Consider the following 23,242-nt stretch of genomic DNA (forward strand, 5'->3'; position numbering starts at 1 on the left):
GCTTTTAAGTGCTGTAGGAAATGTCAAAATCATGGTTTGCTGGGTAGAGACAAAGTGCAAGCAGAGCTGTTTTTTTTATATAGAAAGCACATCAAAACACTCTTTGTTGCTTTAAAAATATTCTAGTGAAGTGAAGTTTTTGCATTAAATAATAAAAACTCTAATATACTAACAACAGTTATATGGACAGAAAATAGGTTAATCTTCTTCTTTTCCTCACTGTGTTGGTTGAGAGAACATGAATGAATACTGACTATTTTTGTTTTAAATTTCAGACGATTGAGCTTAACAGGACTCCTGTGAAAGCTCTGATTCTGCTTTAAAGCTGCAAATAGCATTAGAATTGAGCGCATACATTTAAAATCTAAAAAAGGGGAAATGGATGGTGAACGGCTTGTGTCTTATAATCTGATTCATTATCTGCAATATTTCTAGCCCCCTGCAGTCATCCATATCAGTGTTTTTAGATAATCAAAAGACGCCATTTTTTTACCCCCATACCGATACCTGGCTGTGCACTATCGGCCGATACCGACACCATCCGTTTGAATTTCATATCAGTGTTTATATATGAAAAACTACCTTTGTGAAGCAGGAAAAAGACTAATGCAAAGTAAATCAAGTAGAACTTTTTGCCTACCTGGGTGACAATAGTTGAATAAACTTTTGGCTCTCAAAATGGTATCGGTGCCCTATTTGCAGTGATGGGACTAACGGCATTGAAAGTTACCTTGTTTTAGTAACGAGTAATCTAACTAATTACTTTGACTGTAACTATAACGCAGTTACCATTGCCGACAGCCCGTTACTGCGCGTTGCTCAGGTCGCTCAATTAACCTTTTTTCATGATAGGACTCGTGCGCGCCTTGTCATGAGAGAGGGGAGGATGAGAATGGCTGATGTATAGTGAGATTCCGTCTGTCAGTTGGGTAGGTGGGTGTTTCTGCTGGCGGGTGTTAACGTACAGCACACAGAGAGATGGAGAGTGAGGAGGACTCCTGCAGCAAAACAGCGTTTTCCAGATGGAAATACTGGTGTTACGTCGAGCTGCGTTTCCCCATCAGATACGGTTTCCCCTGCATCTCCGCACAGCGCAGGCGGCACGATTCACCGCGCAAGCGACAGGAAATGCGCATGCTAGCTAAAGGCGCGTAACAGCCGCCCTGTGCTCGCGCCACAGGAGAACTATGGAGAGCGTGAACGATCATTAGCCTATATGGAGAAAGGGAGAAGGATGGATGGATGGATGGATGGATGGATGGATGGATGGATGGATGGATGGATGGATGGATGGATGGATACTCTGCCTTTTCAACCTACTGTATTTTTTATTTTAAACATTATTTGATGGCCCTTGTGGCAGGGATGGAGATCCATATTTTATGTCACACACAGAGTATAGATCTAGATAGATAGATGGATAGATAGATGTTGCAGTATCTATAACAACCCAAACACACAGGATTTCAGAATTAGACATCCCCAGTTATTAATTTCATATACTCACCAGATCTGAACGCCCTGTTAAAAAACTTCACATGGCGTTCCCCCCTGATGTCATTTACGTTGAGTTGCAATAAATGCTAAACTGTCTGCAGGTTCTTGTCTTTGTCGTCCGCTCTATTCAGCTGGCTTTGGAAACACACGGCGAGAAGGTGGGGGCTGGGTGGTGAGGGTTACGGGGGCGAGAAATGCAAAAGTAACGCAGTAGTTACTTTTACTAGTAACTAGTTACTTTTATTGTGGAGTAACTCAGTTAGTAACTCAGTTACTTTTTGGGAGAAGTAACTAGTAACTATAACTAATTACTTTTTCAAAGTAACGTGCCCAACACTGCCTATTTGTTGGTACTCGCCGATACTGGTATCGGTGCAACACTAATCAAAACGGCGCTCTTACTGCAAAGATCCTGTTTCCTTCCTTTTCGTTTCAGCTGTCATTTTATGTCGTTGTCAATATGTACAGAAAGTAAAAACCCAGGTGTCAGGGTTACTGTGTGTTAGTGAATCCGAGTTACGAATCTCCCTACAGAGAGGATCTTTGGGGAGAACCTGTGCAGCCAGGTGAAGAGGATGTTTCTAATCAGAGTGCCGGGCTTAAAGTATCATCAGAGCCTTCACTCAGTGCTGGTTTCTTGTGTCGTAGATGTTGTTTTATTGCTTTCTATTCTCTTGCTTCCTTCAAGTATTTTCCCTGATGTTCATTAGTTTTTGTTTGGTTCTCAGTATTTTTGCCTCTGTTCCCCTTTGACTTTTACGAAAACATCCAAACTCATCCGTGCCAACTCCTCTCTGCATTTGGGTTCTCAATACCGCCATACATCCTGACTCCAGGAGTAGAAAGTACAGATATTTTTGTTCAAAACAAGGGAATAAAAGTCTTCAGTAACATAAATTTAGCACAGATACTGAAAAAGACACTTAAGAACAATAACTAAATATTTCTACTTCCTTATTTAAAGCCTCTGACCGTGACAAACAATACCAGCAATCAGGCTTGATATTGGGGACTAATGCTTGAAAGCCCCTCTTTGACTCCTCCAAACATACATCAGCTCCCAGGGCCTAAACAGTTTGGCGTTTGTATTTTCTGATTTAAAAATTCTAAGGAAGGCATCTAGGTTGTTGTTGGTTCAGAATTCCTTCCAGCTTTAAGGTGACGATCTAGTAAAAGGTTCCTTTTTTAGGTCAGTACCCTGAACATCCAGGTTTGTGTTAAATTAGCTTCACTTTCTGCTTGTCTGTATGCCCCGTTGGTTCCTGGGTTATCTTAAAGATCCTTACAAATTGTTAAAGCTGGGACTCAACCAGCCAGGCCCTGGATTGTTATTTTTGCTTTAATTTGCTGCATGTCTTCTTATAGTAAGTGTTTGAATAGGCAAGGATTTGGCAATACGATATGTTGTCATGATCTTTGCACTGATGACTGGCAGAGCTAGGAAGGTGAATAAAATAAACCAACAATCCAGTCATCAGTGCCAAGATGGTGACAATAACAAATATTAAATGTTTTATCAATGGTTAGCGTTAAAATATATAATAATACACTTGTGGGAGGCTCGAAAAACAGCTGAACTGTATTAATGCAATGAACACCTTTACTTTCTGTAATCTTTCTATTTCAATTCAGTTTACTTATATTGCGCCAATTTACAACACGTCATCTCAAGGCACTTTACAGTTCACCAGATCATCCAGTCAATTTGAGTTTTCTATCTAAAGAAAACCAGTTGCTTGCATCGACTCATTGACTCTTCAGCAATCCCTCACACTAAGCATGCTTGTAGTGACAGTGGAGAGGAAAAACTCCCTTTGAAAAGGAAGAAACCTCCAGCAGAATCAGACTCCTTGTGAATCTGCCGAGGCCGACTGGGGTTCAAGGAGACAGAAGCAGAGATACAAAAAGCAGCTGTAAAAGGCGGCCCCAGGCAGATGAGCTCCGAGCCAGCTCCCATGTCAGAGGACAAAGAGAGCACATCGAGACAGTCACAGTCAGAGAAACAGGACTACACTGAAAAACAGGCAGATCTCCAACATCTAGAATCAAAGGTGTTGATGGCAGCAGCACAGCTGATATTTCTCTCCAGGATGGAGTCACAGCCAAACAGGAACAGACCAGATGAAGCTACTATGAGAAAAAGCAGAGAGAGCAGAACGTTAGAGATTGAACTAATAGATTCTGCAGAGTGGGAGAATAGAGATAGAATGAAGCAGAATGATGAAAAAGGGGTCCCTATGTCCTCCAGCAGTCTAAGCCTATAGCAGCAGAACTATAGAGATAGCTCAGGATAACCTGAGCCACTCTAACTTTAAAATTTATCAAAAAGGAAAGTTTTAAGTTCTCTATTTCATTTTGATTCTTTTTATGTTTACTTAACTTTTATTTAGATGTAATGTCTGGGGTCATATTTTGAGTAATTACAACAGTAGTATCCAACAGTACAGTTGATAGGACAATTTACGGAAAGTAGTGAAGGCATCATTTTTCCATGGATTCTGATTGGCTCTCCCATTCCAGCTCCCGCTTCCCATTGGCTGAGCCGCTCTGACTGAGCCCCCTCCACTGCCTTTGTCACTCCGTTGCGCTGCCGTTGAATCGCCTGCTTGTTGTTCCCCGGAGCTCCGCGGCAGAAGAAGTTGTCTCCGACCAGCAGCGGCTTTAGCACAAACCGGTCCGGATATCTGGCGCCGTTTTTTCGGCTTTTCTTCACCCCGAGGAGCTCTGGGGATGAGGCGGTGAACTGGATGTCAAAGAACCGAGCTAGCTTCTCACACTACGGCTCGTGTTGGGAACAAACAGCGGGGGAAGGACACACACAAACCCAGAGATGGTTCACTTTCCGCGGGTAACCTAACTGCTGCTGGTGCTGCTTTAAAAAATCTGAACAGAGAGAAGAAGAAGGTTAAGGTTAAAGTTCTTGTTGGAGCCTCGCCATGCCGGACCAAATCACTGTTTCAGAGTTTGTCGCAGAGACAAATGAAGACTATAAATCTCCGACTGCCTCTTATTTCACCACCAGGATGTCCCACTGCAGGAACACAGTGGCTGCTCTGGAGGAGGTGAGTGGTTCTGCTGCAGTCTCCTGTTCACATAAAAAAAACCAGTTCATGCATCCAACTGTTTTATAGCAGCTCTTTAGTGATTAGCGCTTCAACTGTTAATTCTATTCAGTTTATTTCTATAGCGCCAATTCACATCATGTCATCTCAGGTCACTTTCCAGTAAACCAGATCATCCAGTCAGTTTGATTCAAAGTTTTCTATCTAAGGAAAACCAGCTGATTGCATTGACTCATTGACTCTTCAGCAATCCCTCACACTAAGCATGCTTGTAGCGACAGTGGATTGGAAAAACTCCCTTTGAACAGGAAGAAATCTCCAGCAGAACCAGGCTCAGTGTGAGCGGCCATCTGCTGAGGCCCACTGGGGTTCAAGGAGATGGAAGCAGACATAGAAAAAGCAGCTGTAAAAGGCCAGGAAACACACAGCCAGGCAGACGAGCTCCGAGCCAGCTCCCATGTCAGAGGATGAAGAGAGCACATCCAGTTAGTCACAGTCAGAGAAACAGGACTACACTGGAAAACAGGCCAAACAGGAACAGACCAGATGAAGCTACTATGAGAAAAAGCAGAGAGAGCAGAACGTTAGAGATTGAACTAACAGATTCTGCAGAGTGGGAGAATAGAGATAGAATGAAGCAGAATGATGAAAAAGGGGTCCCTGTGTCCTCCAGCAGTCTAAGCCTATAGCAGCAGAACTATAGAGATAGCTCAGGATAACCTGAGCCACTCTAACTAGAAGCTTTATCAACAAGGAAAGCTTTAAGCCTAGCCTTAAAAGTAGACAGGGTGTCTGCCTCACGGACTAAAACTGGTAGTTGGTTCCACAGGAGAGGAGCCTGATAACTAAAAGATCTGCCTCCCATTCTACTTTTAGAAATTCTAGGAACCACTAGTGAACCTGCAGATTGAGAGCGAAGTGCTCTGTTAGGAACATAAGGAACAATCAGATCTCTGATATCAGATGGAGCTTGGCCATTTAAGGCTTTATATGTGTTACAGCTTTGGATAGAGCAACACAATGCAATGCAAATAATACATGATTTCACTCATTCCAGCCCTTTAAAGCGTAGTGTATAACGTAGTGACACACCAACTTGTCAGATGTTATAAGATCACAATATGCCTTTAATATTTACATTTTTTTTCTAGAACAATATTAATCAGAACCTGTTAAAAAAATAAAAACTTTCCTGTCAAATTTAAATGAAAGTTTAGAGTATTGACAGTGGGGGATGTTCAGACCTTTGCAGAGGTAGAAAAGATTGCTGGATAGAATCGGTTTTACATCCAAGCATCCGCTGATAAGTAACTTTCAAATTATCTTCCAAAGTGATTTACCGTCTGAAAAGCTGTAATAAACCAACTTTGGTTTTGTATATTTTGTGTATATATTAGGGATGCACGATATAATCGGCCCCCTATCAGTATCGGCCTTAAAACTGAATATCGGACATCGGCCACCCCACAGATATTTAACCCGATATTTGATCAGCTTCTGGGTTTCTAAAGTCTAAAAAAAAAATTAAAAAAATACTACTACTTCTTCCTCAAAAACTTCTTTTTTACAGACTTAAAAACTCCTAAAGACGAGGGAAAAAATATTGATACATTAAAATATCCCAATATCTTCATATGCTGATATATTGCCATTTAAAAACACCATATCAATCTCTTTTACTAACGAAATATTGCTATATGTCATCGTTATGCTACGAAATCCCCCGAAAATTCACGAAATGTTGCCATATTTTTATATATTGATATATTGACGCGGTATCGATCTATTTTACTGACAAAATCTCACAAGAATTTGCAAAATGTCACGAGAGTTTGTAACAGAACGATGAAATTTCACGAGATTTTGAAAGTAAAATAGATCGATACCGCGTTTTTAAAAATCTATTTGATATCAGCATATGAAAATATATTTGAGTATATTATTTTTCAAAGTGTCAGAAATGGATAACAAAACTGCTATTTTCAGTGACTACTTATTTTTGTCCAGCTTTAACATCGGTATCGATATCGGTTATCTGCTACATGAGTTTTAAAATATCGGCATATCGGATATCGGCCAAAATTCCAATATCGTGCATCCCTAGTTTATATAGTGACAGTAAAAGTTGTCTAAATCTAAGATCTTTCTATTGAATAGTTCAGGAAAAAATATTAACTTTGTGAAGTTAATATGAACGTTTTTAGTCTCCATTCCAACCCTTTTTTGTTGCAGGGAACTAACAGTAGCCATCGCAATAAACACAGTGATACATGGTGGTGGTAGCATCATGCTGTGGAGATCTTGCCAAGGAAAATTGGACTTTCCTGGAAGAAAATCTGAAAGACCTGAGTCAACCCTGGACTTACAGCCAGAGGGTTTTAGATTGAAGTATATTCAGGGGTTAGAAAAGCATAGTCCAGGGTGTCTGCAACCTTTAAAATCCAAACAGGAAACACTTCTTCTTAGTTTAGGTTCATATCTACCGTAGAAAATCTGTTTCCTTTCAAAGATTCAAGTTGTTTAATTGTAATTTTAGCTTTTAAAACAAGAAAAAGCTACAATTTCAAAAGGATAAAGCATCTTTCTTTTTTCCGTAGGATATTCTTTAATGTAAAAAACAAACACATAAGTTCCAAACTAATAACTAGAAAAGTAGATTCACTTCTATTTCTGTTTTTTTCTGTTATGAAAATTCAAGTAATCTTAAAAAAAACCCCAACTAAATCTTCTTAAACTAGTTGGTTCTCTATATAGTTTGTAATCACTAACACGAGTCATTGCAGAGGGTCCCAGGAGTCGCTTTCGGCTCCCTGGCCTAGTCAAATCCGAAACCCTGTCCTGCCTGTCTGAGCTTTTTGCAGACAAAAATGGACTGAAATGTTTATATCTAGATGTGCTACGCTGGAAGAGTTTGCAGTTTGCAGCCACCCTCCCTATACGTTCTGTGCATAGAGAAGCACTCTGTGTTCCTCCCTCAAACTGGCAGGTCATCAGGAGGAAGGACACTTCCGCTTTGTACCCGTCAGCCCTCCCTCCCTCTGTTCTTACAGTTTCCCTACTTTGTGTACGGTGCAGCAGAGCCTCGCCCTGCTGCGCGGTAAAAATAGCTTCTTTTTATTTCCCAGAGTGCGATGTGTGTTAGTGTGTCCCCTCTGTGACGATCAGGACACGCTGGGAGGATGTTGGAGCGTGACGTGCAGGAAAGATGCATCATTTTCTTCCTGGTTTCATTAATTAGGACTGAGCTGTCATGAAAACAAGGCGGAGGACAGTTAATCCCCCTTTTTTTATGAATTTATTCCTTTTAGCCATCTGAATAGATTTGTCATCTGGAAAGGAGACAAATGATTCCCCCTCAGCATCAGCTCCACCTTAAGCTCCCTGATCCTCCACACCTCTCAGGGCTGTGGCTTTATTTGTACCTTTTGTTTGAGGAGAACTGAGCCAGGCAGACAGATTTACACCTGCTCGCCATGGCAGGTGTCAGACTCGCTCTGCAGCTCTTCCTCTCGCTTCATCCTAAAATATGCCACTGAGAACATTTCTTTTATTACATTTTTTGCACCCCTTGCAGAAGCAATGCATTCTTCACTTTGAACAGAGTGTGTGTGTGGATGTGGGCCTCTGTACAGCAGGTCAGCGGTAACTGCCCTCATCTAAGAATGAATGGTTGGGTTTGCAGCTTTGTTTTCAGGGTTTTGCTGCTATTGAGGCTGCAGAGTATGTGGCGGCGACGTGCGGCGGCATGTTGTTGTTTCTCACTGACCTCCCCGCGCTCGGCCTCAGGGAGCACAAGGCTCTATTGTTGGGACGGCAAACTTTGCTCTGTTTGACTAGTTATGCAGCGCAGTGGACCCAAACACTTCCGCTTATTGTCAGGCTCAGTGGATTGCAAAGAAAATGCGTGGGTTGAAATTGAATCCCCTGTGTACTCATGTTTGACTTGCATTTATTCTAGTTTATTTAATTTAATGAAGAAATAAGGTATTGACCCCCAAAGGGAAATTAAATCCTGCTGTAGCTAACGGGTGTTTCTTTCATCAATGAGTTGTTGTAGTCCTGCTGTAAGCAGCGTCGGCCTGTTTGCACCAGAATGGATGAGTTTTTAACAGAAGACTCTCTGTTGTTGTTTAAAGGAAAAGTCTGGTCATATTCAGAATTCAAACTTCTGAAAGTACTTTAAAGTCGTAGGGAAGTCGTATCATTCTGCGTTGAACATGTATATATTGTACTCTTTATCAAAATTTCTATTTAAAAAAAAAATCCTGCCTTTGTATTTGTGTGTTTTTTTTTTTTCTTCTGCAGGCCAGTTAGTTCTACGTCAGCCTGAACACCTAAATTCGGCCAATCATATATAAACGGTCATCTGTCAATCATATTTTTTCGGTCATAGCATCTTGATTCATATGTCGCAGCTAATATACACAACGGTTGAAATCAGAATCCTTTCCTTTCCCATTGAGTTGCGTCGCAGTGTTCACGGGGATGGACGTCTGTGTCTTCGGCAGGCGTAGAGCTAACAGAACTGGCAGCGTTGCGAGGCAAGGGCTCAAACATGTACGGCTGGAAGCCTTCTACACCAAACCAAGCTTCTGCCGCCCTGGCGTCCTCTTCCACAACATCTTCGTCCCCGCTTTCCTCCTCTAAATAAAAAATGGATGACGGAGGAGACTCATCCACGACCTCCGACACTAAACTCTCCTCCTCTTGCATGTTTCCTCTGTCCATAGCGTTCCTTGACAGCGTCGTTTCTAAGTCAACAATTTAGTGCTACTTGGTCCCAATGGAATTTCCCACTGGGAACCTGCTAGCACTAAGATGCTAACTGGTTAGCAAGATGCTTCCAACAAACCGGCCACAACCAAACTCGCTTGCAAACCTTCCGCCACAACAATCCTGCCCCCTTGATAAATGACCAATCGCATTCACTTTATTCACTCGTGTATGACTTTAATAACAATTTTGTTTAAATTATCCTGTTTTGTTTAAATCAGCGGCCCCCAACCTTTTTTTCACCACGGACTGCTATATGTCAGACAATAATTTCATGGACCTGCCGGCCGGGGGTGGGGTGGGGGGGAATTACGATCAAGTAAAATGATACGACTGGCATAAAATCAAATACAAACAGCATAAAAATAAAACAACAAGCCGGTCCCATCCAGGCTTAATCGGAGAAAATGACAGACGAAGTGTGCTCCTGATGTCCAGTCTGCTCCGTAGCTTTGCTTTGGTCGCTGTAACCGCAGAAAATCCCGCTTCACAAAGATAGGATGTTATAGATAGGATGAGTCTTGACCTGAATTAACCTGTGTCAAGAGGCACAGATGCACCGACTGATGTAATCGGGAGAGAATACCGCAATTTTTTATATTTTTCAAAATAAAACATCACTCAGACTCTGATCGTCGATAAATATATATATAAATATAAATATATATATATATATATATATATATATATATATATATATATATATATATATATATATATATATATATACTTTTTTCTGTGCGGCCCTGTACCAAATGACCCACGGTCCGGTACCGGTCCATGGCCTGGTGGTTGGGAACCGCTGTTTTAATGAACCCTTTGCTGCCTTTTTAATGAAAAACCATCTCATTCATGATCACATTTGAGCCTACCAACTCTGGACTGTGTGTTCATTGTTTAAAGTAATAATGATAATCTCAAACATACATTCCAGCTCCTTTAACACGATAAGTTACATTTCTGACCTGCTGAGATCTTTGGATAATTGCGTAACAAGAGACTTCCTGTCGCCAGTGATTAATGTTGGAACAGCTTCAGTGTTTGTTGCTGACCTGCAGGGTCTAAGCAGTTGTAGACAGGTGCGTTTATCTAGGCTGTAAACCTGTTGTTAGGGATGCTTTTGTTTTGGAAAAATCTGCTCCTTAATCCTGGTATTAAAGAGAACAGAACCAGAACCTGGAAAGATGAATGTTTTTGAACTGGGAAACATTAATGCAACACTAAAAGTTGAACATTTTGACCAGAAATGACAAGAATAATAATAATAAATAATAATAACCTGCAGTGCTCACCGTTTGCAGTGTCAGGTTGTTTTAAAACATTAGTGCGTATTTTAACAGCACTGGTTCTGGAAGGCCGACATTAGAGCCCTGGAATGGTTCTGATGTCTGTTCTGCTGAAAATGAAAGGGCGAGTCTTAGAGGCTGGATCCGAACCAGGAAAACCAGTTTAAACAAAGTCTTTGGCCGAAAGCCGCGGCAAGAATAAGTCCAAAAACACTTGTTGTTGTTCTGCAAATCAACTAGAGGCATTTATCCATATGCTGGTGCCTGTATGAAAGACTTTACAATAAATAGCAACTGGTGGTTTCAGTTCTAGTTGTTTTAAGTTAAATAGAAAATGAGTTTAAACCGAAATGAATGTAAACTGACTTTTAATCCGTAAACTGACTTTTCCTGGTGCATCCTACATGACTGCAGTAATTGCGAAGGACTTTATTAAGAGACTTTTTACTAGTGCTGCTTTACAGAAAGAGTTTAAATGCATCGACACGAGGGAGGAGTGGCCGCACGTTTTTCTCCTCTAAATCTAGTTGCGAGGCTTAATTAGGCTGGAGGTTTTAAAGTGCCTACTACTGGGAGCCCGTTCAGACGCTTCACATGTGCCAAAACCACAGCCATAAAAACCAGTTTATCCAGTAAGAGGATATTGGGCTTTGTGCCAGGACACCCCCAACACCCTTTGTGCTTGTGGAAAACGCTCGTGCCGACTTTAATTCTGCTGAGTTTTAGATGCAAGAGCTTCTGTATCCTGTTTCAGTCCTTTTTACATTTTGTCCATGAAAGTCATCCCGGGGCTTTTTAAACTTGTTGCAGCCTGTTAGGTCAGCAGCGGCAGCTTAGGATATGTGCTCAGAAACACTGAGAATTAGTCATGTGTCTCTCAAGTGCCTTGAGATGACATGTGGTGTGAATTGGCGCTATATAAATAAGCTGAACTGAATTGAATGGAAAAGGTTGCACGGACGTGTCTGCAATTTAGTCTTTAATTGGTTGAATTCAAAACATTTTTGCTGACCTTAAAAAAACAAAAAAAAACAAGCAAAAAAACAAAGCATTAAAAAGCATTCATGTTTTTTTTTATCAACTCTGCTTTTTATGGGAAAATAGCTCATTAACATGTCTGACTTGATCTGGTAAAAGAGATATTTTCTTTGGAGACTTTTTTTTTATACATCTGAACAGATCTACAGAATTAGTTTTAAGGAGAACAAACATCTTACTGTCGGATGCAACCTACTGAATCTTCACACCTTCACTAGACTGGACTTAACGTCATGCAGTTGCAACAGATTTTTTCAGGGGCAGCAAAAAGAAAACTAAACGTGTTTCTGTTGCTAACTTGGTGTTCAAATGTAGTTTTTGCGCCTCTTCACTACCCAATGTAGCCCTAACCTTTGGATTAGAGTCTTTAGCCTCTTTCACAACTAATTTAGTGGGTGAACCTTGGTTTTTTAAACACCAGTCAACCCGCTAACAATTGGTTTGGCTCCCTTCCCATTTGCAAAAAAAGCCGGGTTCGATCCCCACTGGGAAGCCGCGTGGCCTCTGTTCAGAAATGTGTTTCCAGGATCCGTTCCAGGGTCCAGGTTTGGATTTGTACTCATGTGATCTGTTAACCTGACTCCGCCAGATGGATTTGCTTCGCATATCCATCTGGAAACCTTCCGTTGAAGTAATTTTGGGAAGGGGCGAAAATACTGGTTAGCTGATTGGCCTATGTTGATGATAGACGGGCCAAATAAACCAATCAGATCAACGAAGCATATGACGTACTAACAGAGCGACGACGAAAACACAACCACAAGCCAGGCTACTCTTGCCGAAACCAGTCGGGAGAAGAGCAAAAACATCTTTTCCTCTGAGAAAAGCCTCCAGAGCAGTGTTTTGCTCTTCTTTCAGTGAAGAAATACTCTGTAATTCCGATAAAACTTGCTCAATAGCCATGCTAACGCTAGTTTCATCGGCTGAAGCCGCCATGTTCTTTAGACTGAATTGCGTCACACCTCAACCCGCCTCAAAGCCAACGCTGATTGGACGTTCGTTTGGTGAACGGCTCCAAATTTTCTTCAACGGAGAGTCTCCAGACTGATCTGCGAGTGAAACCTTGAAAGCTCGCGAGATCAGGATGGTCTCACGAGGCTAGTGATCTGCTGCCAAAACTTTAATCTGGCAAGGTTAAAAGCATTCCAAAGGTTTGGTGTAAACTCTGTCATGTACCACAAAAACAAGTGTATCATCATCGTAAAGATAGACTGATGGATCACATAAGGTTTATAACACCGGATATTATTTTATTTCTTCAAGACGCATTTTTAGTAGAATTGCATTGACACATTTTCCTGCAGGAGAGCATTTCTATTTAAAGTGGTCTAATCACTTACTAGGATTTAAAAAATGTCATTGCTGTTAGATCATTCTGGTTGTATCTGGTTGCAAAAATGCTCTGGTTAAATTATATGAGCCTGTTGAAATAAAATATTTAACACTTTACACTTTGTTTTTGCTCTATTTGATTGTTAGCTTAAGGGTTACCTGGATTTATCATAGTAGGAAGAAGTGACCAGTGGGACCATTTTGCACATATCCACCATTAGTAAGCAAAGAAGTGATGGAGCTTGGAAAGTCAACATTTCCCCAGCAGAGGTGGAAAAAAAAGACGAAAAGTCTAGGGATCAGCGGTGAAAGAAAATATAATTCCCAGAGAGACAAGACTAGATTATTGCTCAGAATATGATATGGCACTCCAGCCCTTTAGGTGGCAGTAAAGAGTTAAAGTGGCTTTGCTGCCAAACTCAAGGGAAGAAAGAATTATAACTAACGCGCAGGTGAATAGTGAGTAGAAGGAAGCACTTTTCCATTCAACATTAATGGTTAAGTCTTGCAAAAACGGACTTCTGGCCAAGTAAGCTTTTAAGGTCAGGGGGGAAAAAAAGGAAACCCGGAAAAGAAGCATCGACAGGCTGATGGTGCGAAGGAAAATCAATGAAAAATTGCAATATAAAAAATAAATAAATCAATATTATCCTTTGTGACAAACAAATAAAAGTAGCCCTTACAAATAACATGGCCGGATTATCAAGAATATCATGTATGATGGGAATTGTAAAATAAACAAAATAGCTGCCATGTGTAAAGTTTTGGTGGCTATGATGCTGCTAAGCTAATTAAAGTGGCAATAGAATTAGGGGTGTAAATCACATCCATCATGGCGATTCGATTCAGTATCGATTTCCTGACCCAACGATTCGATTATTTTCGATACTGAAGAATACACCACGATTCGATTCGATTAATCGGTTATTTATTTATTTATTTTTTTACACCTTACAGGCTAAACAAAGTTTCAAGTTTGAAATAAATCAATGAAAGCTGTAATATCGTTATGCATTTTCTTTAGAAACAACAGCAAATAACAGAAGTAGAAAAGTTGCATCAAAAAATACTGCAAAAATACAGCACAATATCAGTGTAATGAGTTCAATGCAATACCTCGGCTCCAGAGAAACTGTCCAACATATTTTTTTAGAATGTAATAAATATACTCAGGAAAGAGAGATGTTGCATAGAGAGTTAGACAGGAATAAAAATAAACTACATATAAGGGAATTGTTTCAAGGTCATCTGGGGATGTAGTTTTTGGTAGTATTTTTAATTTTCTAAGAAGAACGGGTATTTTAGGGAGAATATAATAGTTTGTCTGGTCCATACTCCATTCTGGAAGGTGGCGATAATGCACCTATAAGTTGTTTGCCAACCGCCATTAAAAAAAAGAAGAAGGAGAAGGCTTCAGAGTGTTGACGTCACCGCCCACTTGAGAGACGCTCCGCTGCTCCTCTCCCAGATTGTAGCTGACCGCAAACAGTGCAGCAGACAGAAGGCCGGCTTGTTTTGTTTTTATGACCGAAATTGCGGAAAACAACTCGTGAAGTTTGACCCGCTAGAAGAGCGAGGTGCGCGAGAACGCTGGGAGCCTTTTTCCAGCTGAATCTCCACTCTTTTTGCCCTCATGTCCCTCCGTCGTCGGACTAAACTCGTCCCCACTTCCTCGCCGCCTCGGCCGTATCTAGACCCACAGTGTGTAGCTCAGACCACGCTTCAATACTGAGCATAATTTAAAAATGTGTGTGTGAAGCTTGCTGCAACAAACTGCTGTAAGAGTATAACCAGGAAGCGCGGTAGGAGGGCAAAATAGGTTTAGCGGCACCGCAGCACGGGAGGGAGAATTACGCCCAGGAGCAAATGGATAAAAATAGACCGGAGGAAAAAAAAAACATGAATCGATTATCTTGCGGACGTGTCGATGCATCGGATCGTCGGCTTTTGGATCGATGCATCGATACAAAACGATTATTATTTACACCCCTAAATAGAATGCAAAACCGGGTTTACCTTGTCGTTGATGAATAACGATAGTTCAGTGGCTGAAATGGACGTACAGAGAAGCTCCAATATAAATTGGGCGAATCCAAACGAAGCACCGAATTGATGTCAATTCAGGGATGTTGCCTTATTTGGTTCTGGCCTGTACTTTTGTAACGCCCCGAAATTGACATCCAGACCAGCCCACTGGTTCACTGGCCCAAGGGAGGCTGGGTTGCTGGGTCACTGACTGGACCGGACCTCGGCAGAGAGCGGTGAGCCACCCGTCCTCAGCCAGAGGAGGGGGGCTGGGGGTCGTTAAGACAGACTGGGGGACGCACGGGGTCGCCTGTGTCCAGGCTACCGTCACCGGGTCGGGTTCGGTCGCTTCGTGCCCCGCTGGGTCCCTGCCCCCGTCCGCCGGGGTTCCTGGACCAGACCCGGAGCCGACGGCTCGGTTTCTAGTGCCCGGTGTGTTTCGACTACATGCTGCACTGTAGTCGATCAAAATCCCGGACAATTTTGAAATTTCGCCGGACATTTTTTTTGAGGTATGAAAAGTAGGACATGTCTGGGAAAAAGAGGACGTCTGGTCCCCCTACCTTATCAACAATCTGATGTTTCAGTGAGTGAGTGCTTGTCGCTATGATGCGTCTTTGCTCAGCAGCTTCGCTCGTAGACCAACCAATCAGAGCACAGCTCATCTAAATATTCATGATCATACCATAAAAGAAGAAAACCTGTGGTTTCATTCTAGGGCTTTTAACCAGGCTGCATTAGGGCTCATAGAACAGCTATTATGTCATTTTCACCCCAACCAATGTTACACACCCTATTCAGAGACCTTTAGGACCAAATACCCTATAGAATCATTCTATGAACCCGACATAAAGTCTATTTGGCATGCGTATGTGTAATTACTATGTTCATGGATGCTGGATTGATGCCTTACACGCAGTTGTACCTGTGACCTACCTTTGAGTTACTAAAAGGGCAGCAGGGAGGACTTCTAGGAATTTGTAGATGTCTGGAACAGAGAAGTGTTAAGAAAGCAACACATTTAGCCTCTTTCTGCTGCTCATCCTGTGATCTCAGACCAGTAGATATTTTATCACCATGATAAAACCTGAAGCTTATCTTCTGTTGACACAACATGACATCTGATTTAATTTCCATACAACCAGCGACTGCAGAGGCTTTCCATAACCGTCATCGCAGGGCAGGATATCTGCTCTCCTCTGACAATGTTTATTGTGTTTAAAGCAAAGTGATTTATGGGTGGATGTGTAAACAGTTGAGGCCAAATGGCCCGGTATAAAGATCTGTGGAGGTGTCATCCTGCTGGCTGGTGTTGACACTGCAGTGGTTCCCAGTGCAGGTTGTGGCCTGGAAGCTGTGACATGATCAGAGCAGCTGCTCGGTGTGGAGCAGATGGCCTGGAGGAAAGTTTTAACAAGCATTCAGACAGCAGGATTATGAGTGCAGAGACAATCCTCATCTAACGGCTTCAGAGACGCGCTGAGGGATCAATGAGCACATGGCCTTAATGTGCTGTTTGGCTCAAGTGAGCAACTTAAACCCTACAGCAAGCATCTAAGGAGCTTAATGCCACCTATAATTGAAGTCGGATTATTGACTGGACCTTGTCTCCTCATTCTATACTTGTTCTGCCTGTGGTTTTGACAATTAGCTGCAGGATAAGTTGTAGGAAATGTATGGAAATGTTTTAAAGCAACAATCAACCAAACCACCCCAATAATTATAGAATAACAAACAGAGGTAGTAATAATAAATAAACACAATAGGGGTGGATTTCTATTTGGTGTATCATAATCAGAGCGAAACAATAGTTTTTAAGCTGACTTTTAAATAATTTTTTTGCTCTGATTGGCGCCAAAATGTACAAAGAAGTTATTTAGTACATCAAGAATGCACTAATTCCCATTTTTAGACAATGGCCCTGCATTTAAACGCTCTGATATTGGCATGTTGATACTTACTGTTGTAGGTTGAAATACTCTCCGATAGTTTCTGTAACACAGTGGTTAATAACACTTGGATCAGTGATTTTCATAACCTTACTCTGCCAGATGGATTTGTTGGATTTGCTCTGCATATCCATCTGGAAACCTTCCGTTGAAGTAATTTTGGGAAGGGGCGAAAATACTGGTTAGCTGATTGGCCTATGTTGGTGATAGACGGGCCACATAAACCAATCAGATCAACGAAGCATATGACGTACTAACAGAGCGACGACAAAAACACAACCATAAGCCAGGCTACTCTTGCTGCTGCAGGTAAAGGCTCGTTAGCTCAGCAAATAAGCAACATGTCGGCAGTGTTTAGCTCTTCTTTCAGTGAATAAATACTCTGTAATTCCGATAAAACTTGCTCGATAGCCACGCTAACGCTAATTTCATCGGCTGAAGCCGCCATGTTCTTTAGACTGAACTGTCGTGCTTCTCGTTGCGTCGGACCTCAACCCGCCTCAAAGCCAACGCTGATTGGACGTTCGTTTGGTGAACGGCTCCAAATTTTCTTTAACAGAGAGTCTCCAGACTGATCTGCGAGTGAAACCTTGAAAGCTCGCGAGATCAGGATGGTCTCACGAGGCTATGATTTTCATACCTGTTGGTTGTTATTCTCTGTTTGAGTAATATCACTGGACTAATTATTTTCTAACATCCCACAAGACAAACTAAAAGTATGCATGATTCGTGTCGATATCATATTGGTTCCATATCGGCATCAGCTAAGACCCATAGCCGCAGTATCAGAATTGTATCATAATTGTAAAGTTGTATTGGGTCACTCCTATGTCAAACATAATAGCGGTTGGACTTCATTAAGAATAAGCCTGCTTATAGAACAGTCTGGATGCTAATCTTACGGGGCGATTTCCCTGTGGAAAAGAAACCCCTACGAATTAAAAATAAATAAATAATAAAAAATAGGTGGCTCCTTAGCTATCATAATTTTTCACCAAAACCTCTTTCCAACTGTAAATAATGCGTTAACGCGTGTTTTTCAAACATGGGTCAAATTGTTAACAATCTGATTTGGTTCATTCCCTTCACACTGGCAAAAAAAAACTGGATTCAACCCTTGCAGCTGCGGGTCTGTTGACACCATCATGCTGGGTTAGGGTCGATGCTGTCATCGATACGACAGATATCAGGAAAGTAAACAATGTAGAGTAACATGTAAGGAAACCAGGGCGTAGTCAGTGAGCCTTATTGTTTCTGTCCGGATCTCTCTTTGGTTTGTTAGATCAGAAGCGACTGGCGCTGGATGTTGACATGCGTATGTTGTGTTCAATAGTATCACATGATTTACCAGCTCTGGTGTTTCCACAGCATGCCGATCAGAGCCATGGTGATATAACACTGGTCACTTGCCGAGACATTTGACCGAGGAAGTAACGCGTCAGTGAGTTGTTCCCACTGCCAATAAAAGTAATTTTTTTCCGCCAGTGGGAAAGGGAGAATTATCAGCTGTGCCGCTGCCATCAATGCCTTTATTTATAGTTGTTGGAGATCAGCCTGTTTTTCAGTGTAGTCCTGTTTCTCTGACTGTGACCGACTGGATGTGCTGTCTTTATCTACCATTTTTAGTCCGTGAGGCAGACACCCTGTCTACTTTTAAGGCTAGGCTTAAAACTTTCCTTTTTGATAAAGCTTATAGTTAGAGTGGCTCAGGTTATCCTGAGCTATCTCTATAGTTCTGCTGCTATAGGCTTAGACTGCTGGAGGACATAGGGACCCTTTTTTCATCATTCTGCTTCATTCTATCTCTATTCTCCCACTCTGCAGAATCTGTTAGTTCAATCTCTATCGTTCTGCTCTCTCTGCTTTTTCTCATAGTAGCTTCATCTGGTCTGTTCCTGTTTGGCTGTGACTCCGTCCTGGAGAGAAATATCAGCTGTGCTGCTGCCATCAACACCTTTGTTTATAGATGTTGGATATCGGTCTGTTTTTCAGTGTAGTCCTGTTTCTCTGACCGTGACTGGCTGGATGTGCTCTCTTCATCCTCTGACATGGGAGCTGGCTCGGAGCTCGTCTGCCTGGCTGTGTGTTTCCTGGACGGGGCCGCCTGTGGAGCTGGTTGACAGTTGCCTTTTGTATCTATGCTTTTTTTTTCTATGTCTGCTTCTGTCTCCTTGAACCCCAGTCAGCCTCAACAGATGGCCGCTCACACTGAGCCTGGTTCTGCTGGAGGTTTCTTCCAGTTAAAAGGAAGTTTTTCCTCTCCACTTTCGCTAAGAGCATGCTTAGTGTGAGGGATTGCTGAAGAGTCAATGAGTCGATGCAATCAGCTGGTTTTCCTTAGATAGAAAACTTTGAATCAATCTGACTGGATGATCTGGTGAACTGGAAAGTGACCTGAGATGACATGATGTGAATTGGCGCTATAGAAATAATTGATTATATTTTGTAGGAAATGCCCCCATACCACTTAACAAAGATGTGGAAAAAGCAACCTGTCAGTAAAGCCCATTTGGATCTTTTAATAAATAGCAGTTTAAAGAAAAACAAAATGTTGTTTTACTAAATAAACATTCAGAGGTGCATGAAAAAGCATGGCTTGAAGGCGGAGACTGCATGATTGTGGCGCCCTTACTCCCTGTTCAATGCAGCGAGTATAAACCTAGCCTAACTGCCATTTTCTGTGCTGGATTATCAGAACACAAACTAATACTGACTAGTATCTGTTCCCTGAGTATCAGAGCACAGTGGTCAGAGTTCACAAACAAGGAATCAGGTTTGATACTTTATCAATACAATATTTAATGGTAATTCATCATAAACTAATGCAACTACATAATTTTTGTTTTGCTGTATTGTGTCTGATTGGCATTAAAATCAGGATAAACCGAGGATACGATGTAAACAATAAAAATTAGTAAAAGGACAAACAAGTGTTCAGGGTGTTTCTGGGAATCGTACTTCTGTTTTTTGTGAAAGAATAAAACCAAATAAGAAAATTACCTTCCAGTTTCAGAGTGATGCCTTTAGATAATCAGTTTTTAAATGGGACGCCGTTATCACAGCCTCCACTGATAAAGTGGTTTAATTGGGTGACGTTATCACAGAGATTCAGCCATAAAAGAGAACGTTTTAGACCAGCCATCCCAGTGGATCTATGGGTCCTGGTTGGTTCCTCATCGATTTAAACCTACAGCCTCATTGTTTTCTGCATCCACTATACTTTGCTACGTTATGCTGATTTGATTGGATGGTGTTGGAGTCCTTGTAAGGATTTGTGGGTTTTTGTCATCCAGACGAGGGAGAAGGCGTCTCAGTCCCAGCCAGAGGTCAGAGGTTGAGCTACCATGGGAGCAGCTCATCTCATCTATCATTGTACTTCTGGTCCAGACTGTCTGAGACGGCTCGTGTTGACGGCTATTGTTGCCGGACAGGCCGGGCCTCTTCATTAATGAACTGCTGCGCTGTGCAGGGCTGGTCAGGAGGGAGAAGTTCACACAGCTGTGCTGTCCGGCTGTCACTCTCACTCAGAGAAGGTAACCAGACTGTTTGGGTGTCGGAGAAACTCCTTAGAGGCTCCCAAGGCTTCCGTCTGATTAGACTTCAACGTAGAGATGTGATGATAAAGAAGACGACAGGATGAGGCTTTAGCCATAAAGGACTCTATGATTGCTGTTATTTGGACAATTTGATGGGTAAGATAAAATCCACTGTATAAAACAGACTAATATAGCATTAGTGATTCTGCTCTGATGAATAGAAGCGACTTTGACCCTCACACCTCATGTTATGGTGAAAGTCCTATAATTTATTTTCCCAAATCATCTTAAGAGGTGTGGAAAAAGTCTTAGGTATTGGATTTAAGTCGTTTGTAGCTCTGAATTAGTATGTAAAAAATATTTCAGATGTGCAGAATCGGCCTAAAGCTTGAAGCGTTTTGCTCATTTCAGCATCTTTTCTCCAGGTGGGATCATACTCCACAGAACCGTCCAGTAGTTGGAGTGTTTTTTTATCTGTTGTTTTCTTCTCAAAGTGCTACAAACTTGTTCTGGATTTCACCTTAAAGCCTGATTTTTTTCAGCCTCCAGTTGGTTTGTTATGAAACGGGGTTTAAATCATGGCTTCTATGGAAGCTCTTTCCAGGATCCGGAAGGAGGAGCTGAGAACCAATCACTGTGCTGCTTTCTCACCTTAGAAGGGTTCAGCAGTAAACATGGAAGCTGGTCTCCGTTGATATGCGAGTCCTGGCAGCTGGTCACTAATGCTAGCACCTTATGGGGGCTTAGAGAAAAGCTTTAGCTGCCTTGTAGATGGATTTGATCTTTCTGTAACTGTCAGTCAGTCAGAAAACCTGAACAGAAAGTCGAACCTTTCTCGAACCAGAGTCGGTATCGATTCAGAAGAAGTGGTCGTAGTTTGTCGTTCTTTCTTAGGATCAGACTCTGCTTTCTCTTCCAGTACCTGCTGTCAGCTCCTTGTTTTGGCTGCAGGAGGAGAACTGTAAGCTCGGGCCCCCAGTTGCCCACTTCTGTCCAAATATTGACTTTTCACACTCAGCACAGCAGTGAGAGAAGGTGTAAAAGGAAATGCTTGAGATTGCAGACCCAGATACATTTGTCAGCGCTCTACGTATCGATGTATAAACAGCCTTAAATAAATGCATGTTTAATGACTTCCTTTCTTTCCAGTTTTTCTATTTAGTGCTGAGAAAAAAAAACAATCAAAAAACAATAAAAATGTCAGGATAAAAACAGATTGGTCGGTTGTTGTTAATCCCTTTGGATAAAAGTAAAGCCAAGGATTCACTGTACGATTTTTTTTGCCCTTTTTAGGCCGGTTCTCCAGTTGTACGAGAAATTTTCGATCGGGCCGAGTTTCAGCCTCATGGTGCGTCCTGCTAGCCTCGCGAGATCAGAATGGTCTCACTTTCAAGGTGTCACTCGCAGATCAGTCTGGAGACTCTCCGTTGAAGAAAATTTGGAGCCGTTCACCAAACGAACGTCCAATCAGCGTTGGCTTTGAGGCGGGTTGAGGTGTGACGCAACGAGAACATGGCGGCTTCAGCCGATGAAACGTTGGGTTACTTAACGTAATCCCTGGTTCTTTGATAACAGAGTGAGGTCTTTCACTATGGGAATCGCCTTGGCGTGACCAACTATGGAAGCACCAATGACATCACATCTGTCTGAGACAGACAGGTTGAGCCGTGTCCGTGGCTCCACCCACCAGCTAGATCACGGCCAACCTACCCGCCTCAACTCATTCTAGGCAGGTTTCTTTCCGTGCCCATGCAAGAAGGGATGTGTTGGTGAAAAGCCTCACTCTGTTATCAAAGAACCAGGGATTACGTTAAGTAACCCAACGTTCTTTTTCTAACTTCGCTCTGTGTTTCACTATGGGAGATATAGCCCACTCCCGGATTGCATGATGACCCCGAAGCCATATATGATAGGAATCACAACCCAGGTCTCAGTTGGACCCTAACATCCCTACTCCAAGCACTGAGTGTGCTAGCGATGGCCGGGCCACATCCAGCCTGTAAAACCTCACAAATGTGTGCCGCGTAGCCCAACTGGCTGCAGCACAGATGTCCTGAACTGACACACCACGGAACAAAGCCCAAGAGGTGGCCATGCTTCTGGTAGAATGGGCCCTCACCCCTTTAGGGGGCTCTGATCCTGCGCACCTATATGCCAGAGATATAGCCTCCACAACCCAGTGTGCTAATCTTTGGCGGGAGACAGGTTTGCCCTTATGAGCAGTAGCCCAGGATACAAACAGAGGGTCAGCTCTTCTAAAACAGGCTGTCCTGTCCACATAAGCTCTTAAAGCTCTCACTGGACATAAGCAATGAAGCTTCTGCTCATCTGCTGAAGAGAAAGGGGGTGGATGGAATGCCAGCAATTCCACCATCGAACACCTATATGCTGAATCCAACACCTTCGGCACAAAAGCCGGGTTGGGTCTCAAGCACACCTTAGAGAGCCCGGGTGCCCACTGTAAACAGGCCGGACTGACTGAAAGGGCATGCAATTCACTCACCCTCTTAGCCGTAGCCAACGTTAAGAGCAGGGCAGTTTTCAATGAAAGGAACTTTAAGCCAACACCCTCCAAAGGTTCAAATGGGTGATGACAGAGGGCATCCAACACCAGAGAGAGATCCCATAATGGCACCAGAGGCTTAGAAACTGGTAACTTACGTCGGGCCCCTCTCATAAAACGACACACTAAGGGGTGCTTCCCCACAGGTTTATCACCAAACCCTACATGACAAGCAGAGATT

General features: G+C 42.3%; 1 protein-coding gene across 2 annotated transcripts in view; it reads left to right on the top strand.

Annotated features, from left to right (window-relative positions):
* Window positions 1–4,073: 4,073 nt before the first annotated feature.
* asap2a (ArfGAP with SH3 domain, ankyrin repeat and PH domain 2a) overlaps window positions 4,074–23,242 on the top strand; it is a 120,581-nt gene continuing 101,412 nt past the window's right edge. For both annotated transcript variants that reach the window (XM_038307044.1, XM_038307045.1), the window contains exon 1: window positions 4,074–4,559. In XM_038307044.1, coding sequence (XP_038162972.1) covers window positions 4,434–4,559 — 126 coding nt within the window. In that variant the 5' untranslated portion in view covers window positions 4,074–4,433. The remainder of the gene's footprint in view (window positions 4,560–23,242) is intronic.

This window comes from Cyprinodon tularosa, unplaced genomic scaffold, assembly GCF_016077235.1.
Source record: "Cyprinodon tularosa strain WSP-4 unplaced genomic scaffold, ASM1607723v1 ctg6, whole genome shotgun sequence".
NCBI classification, from domain to species: Eukaryota; Metazoa; Chordata; class Actinopteri; order Cyprinodontiformes; family Cyprinodontidae; genus Cyprinodon; species Cyprinodon tularosa.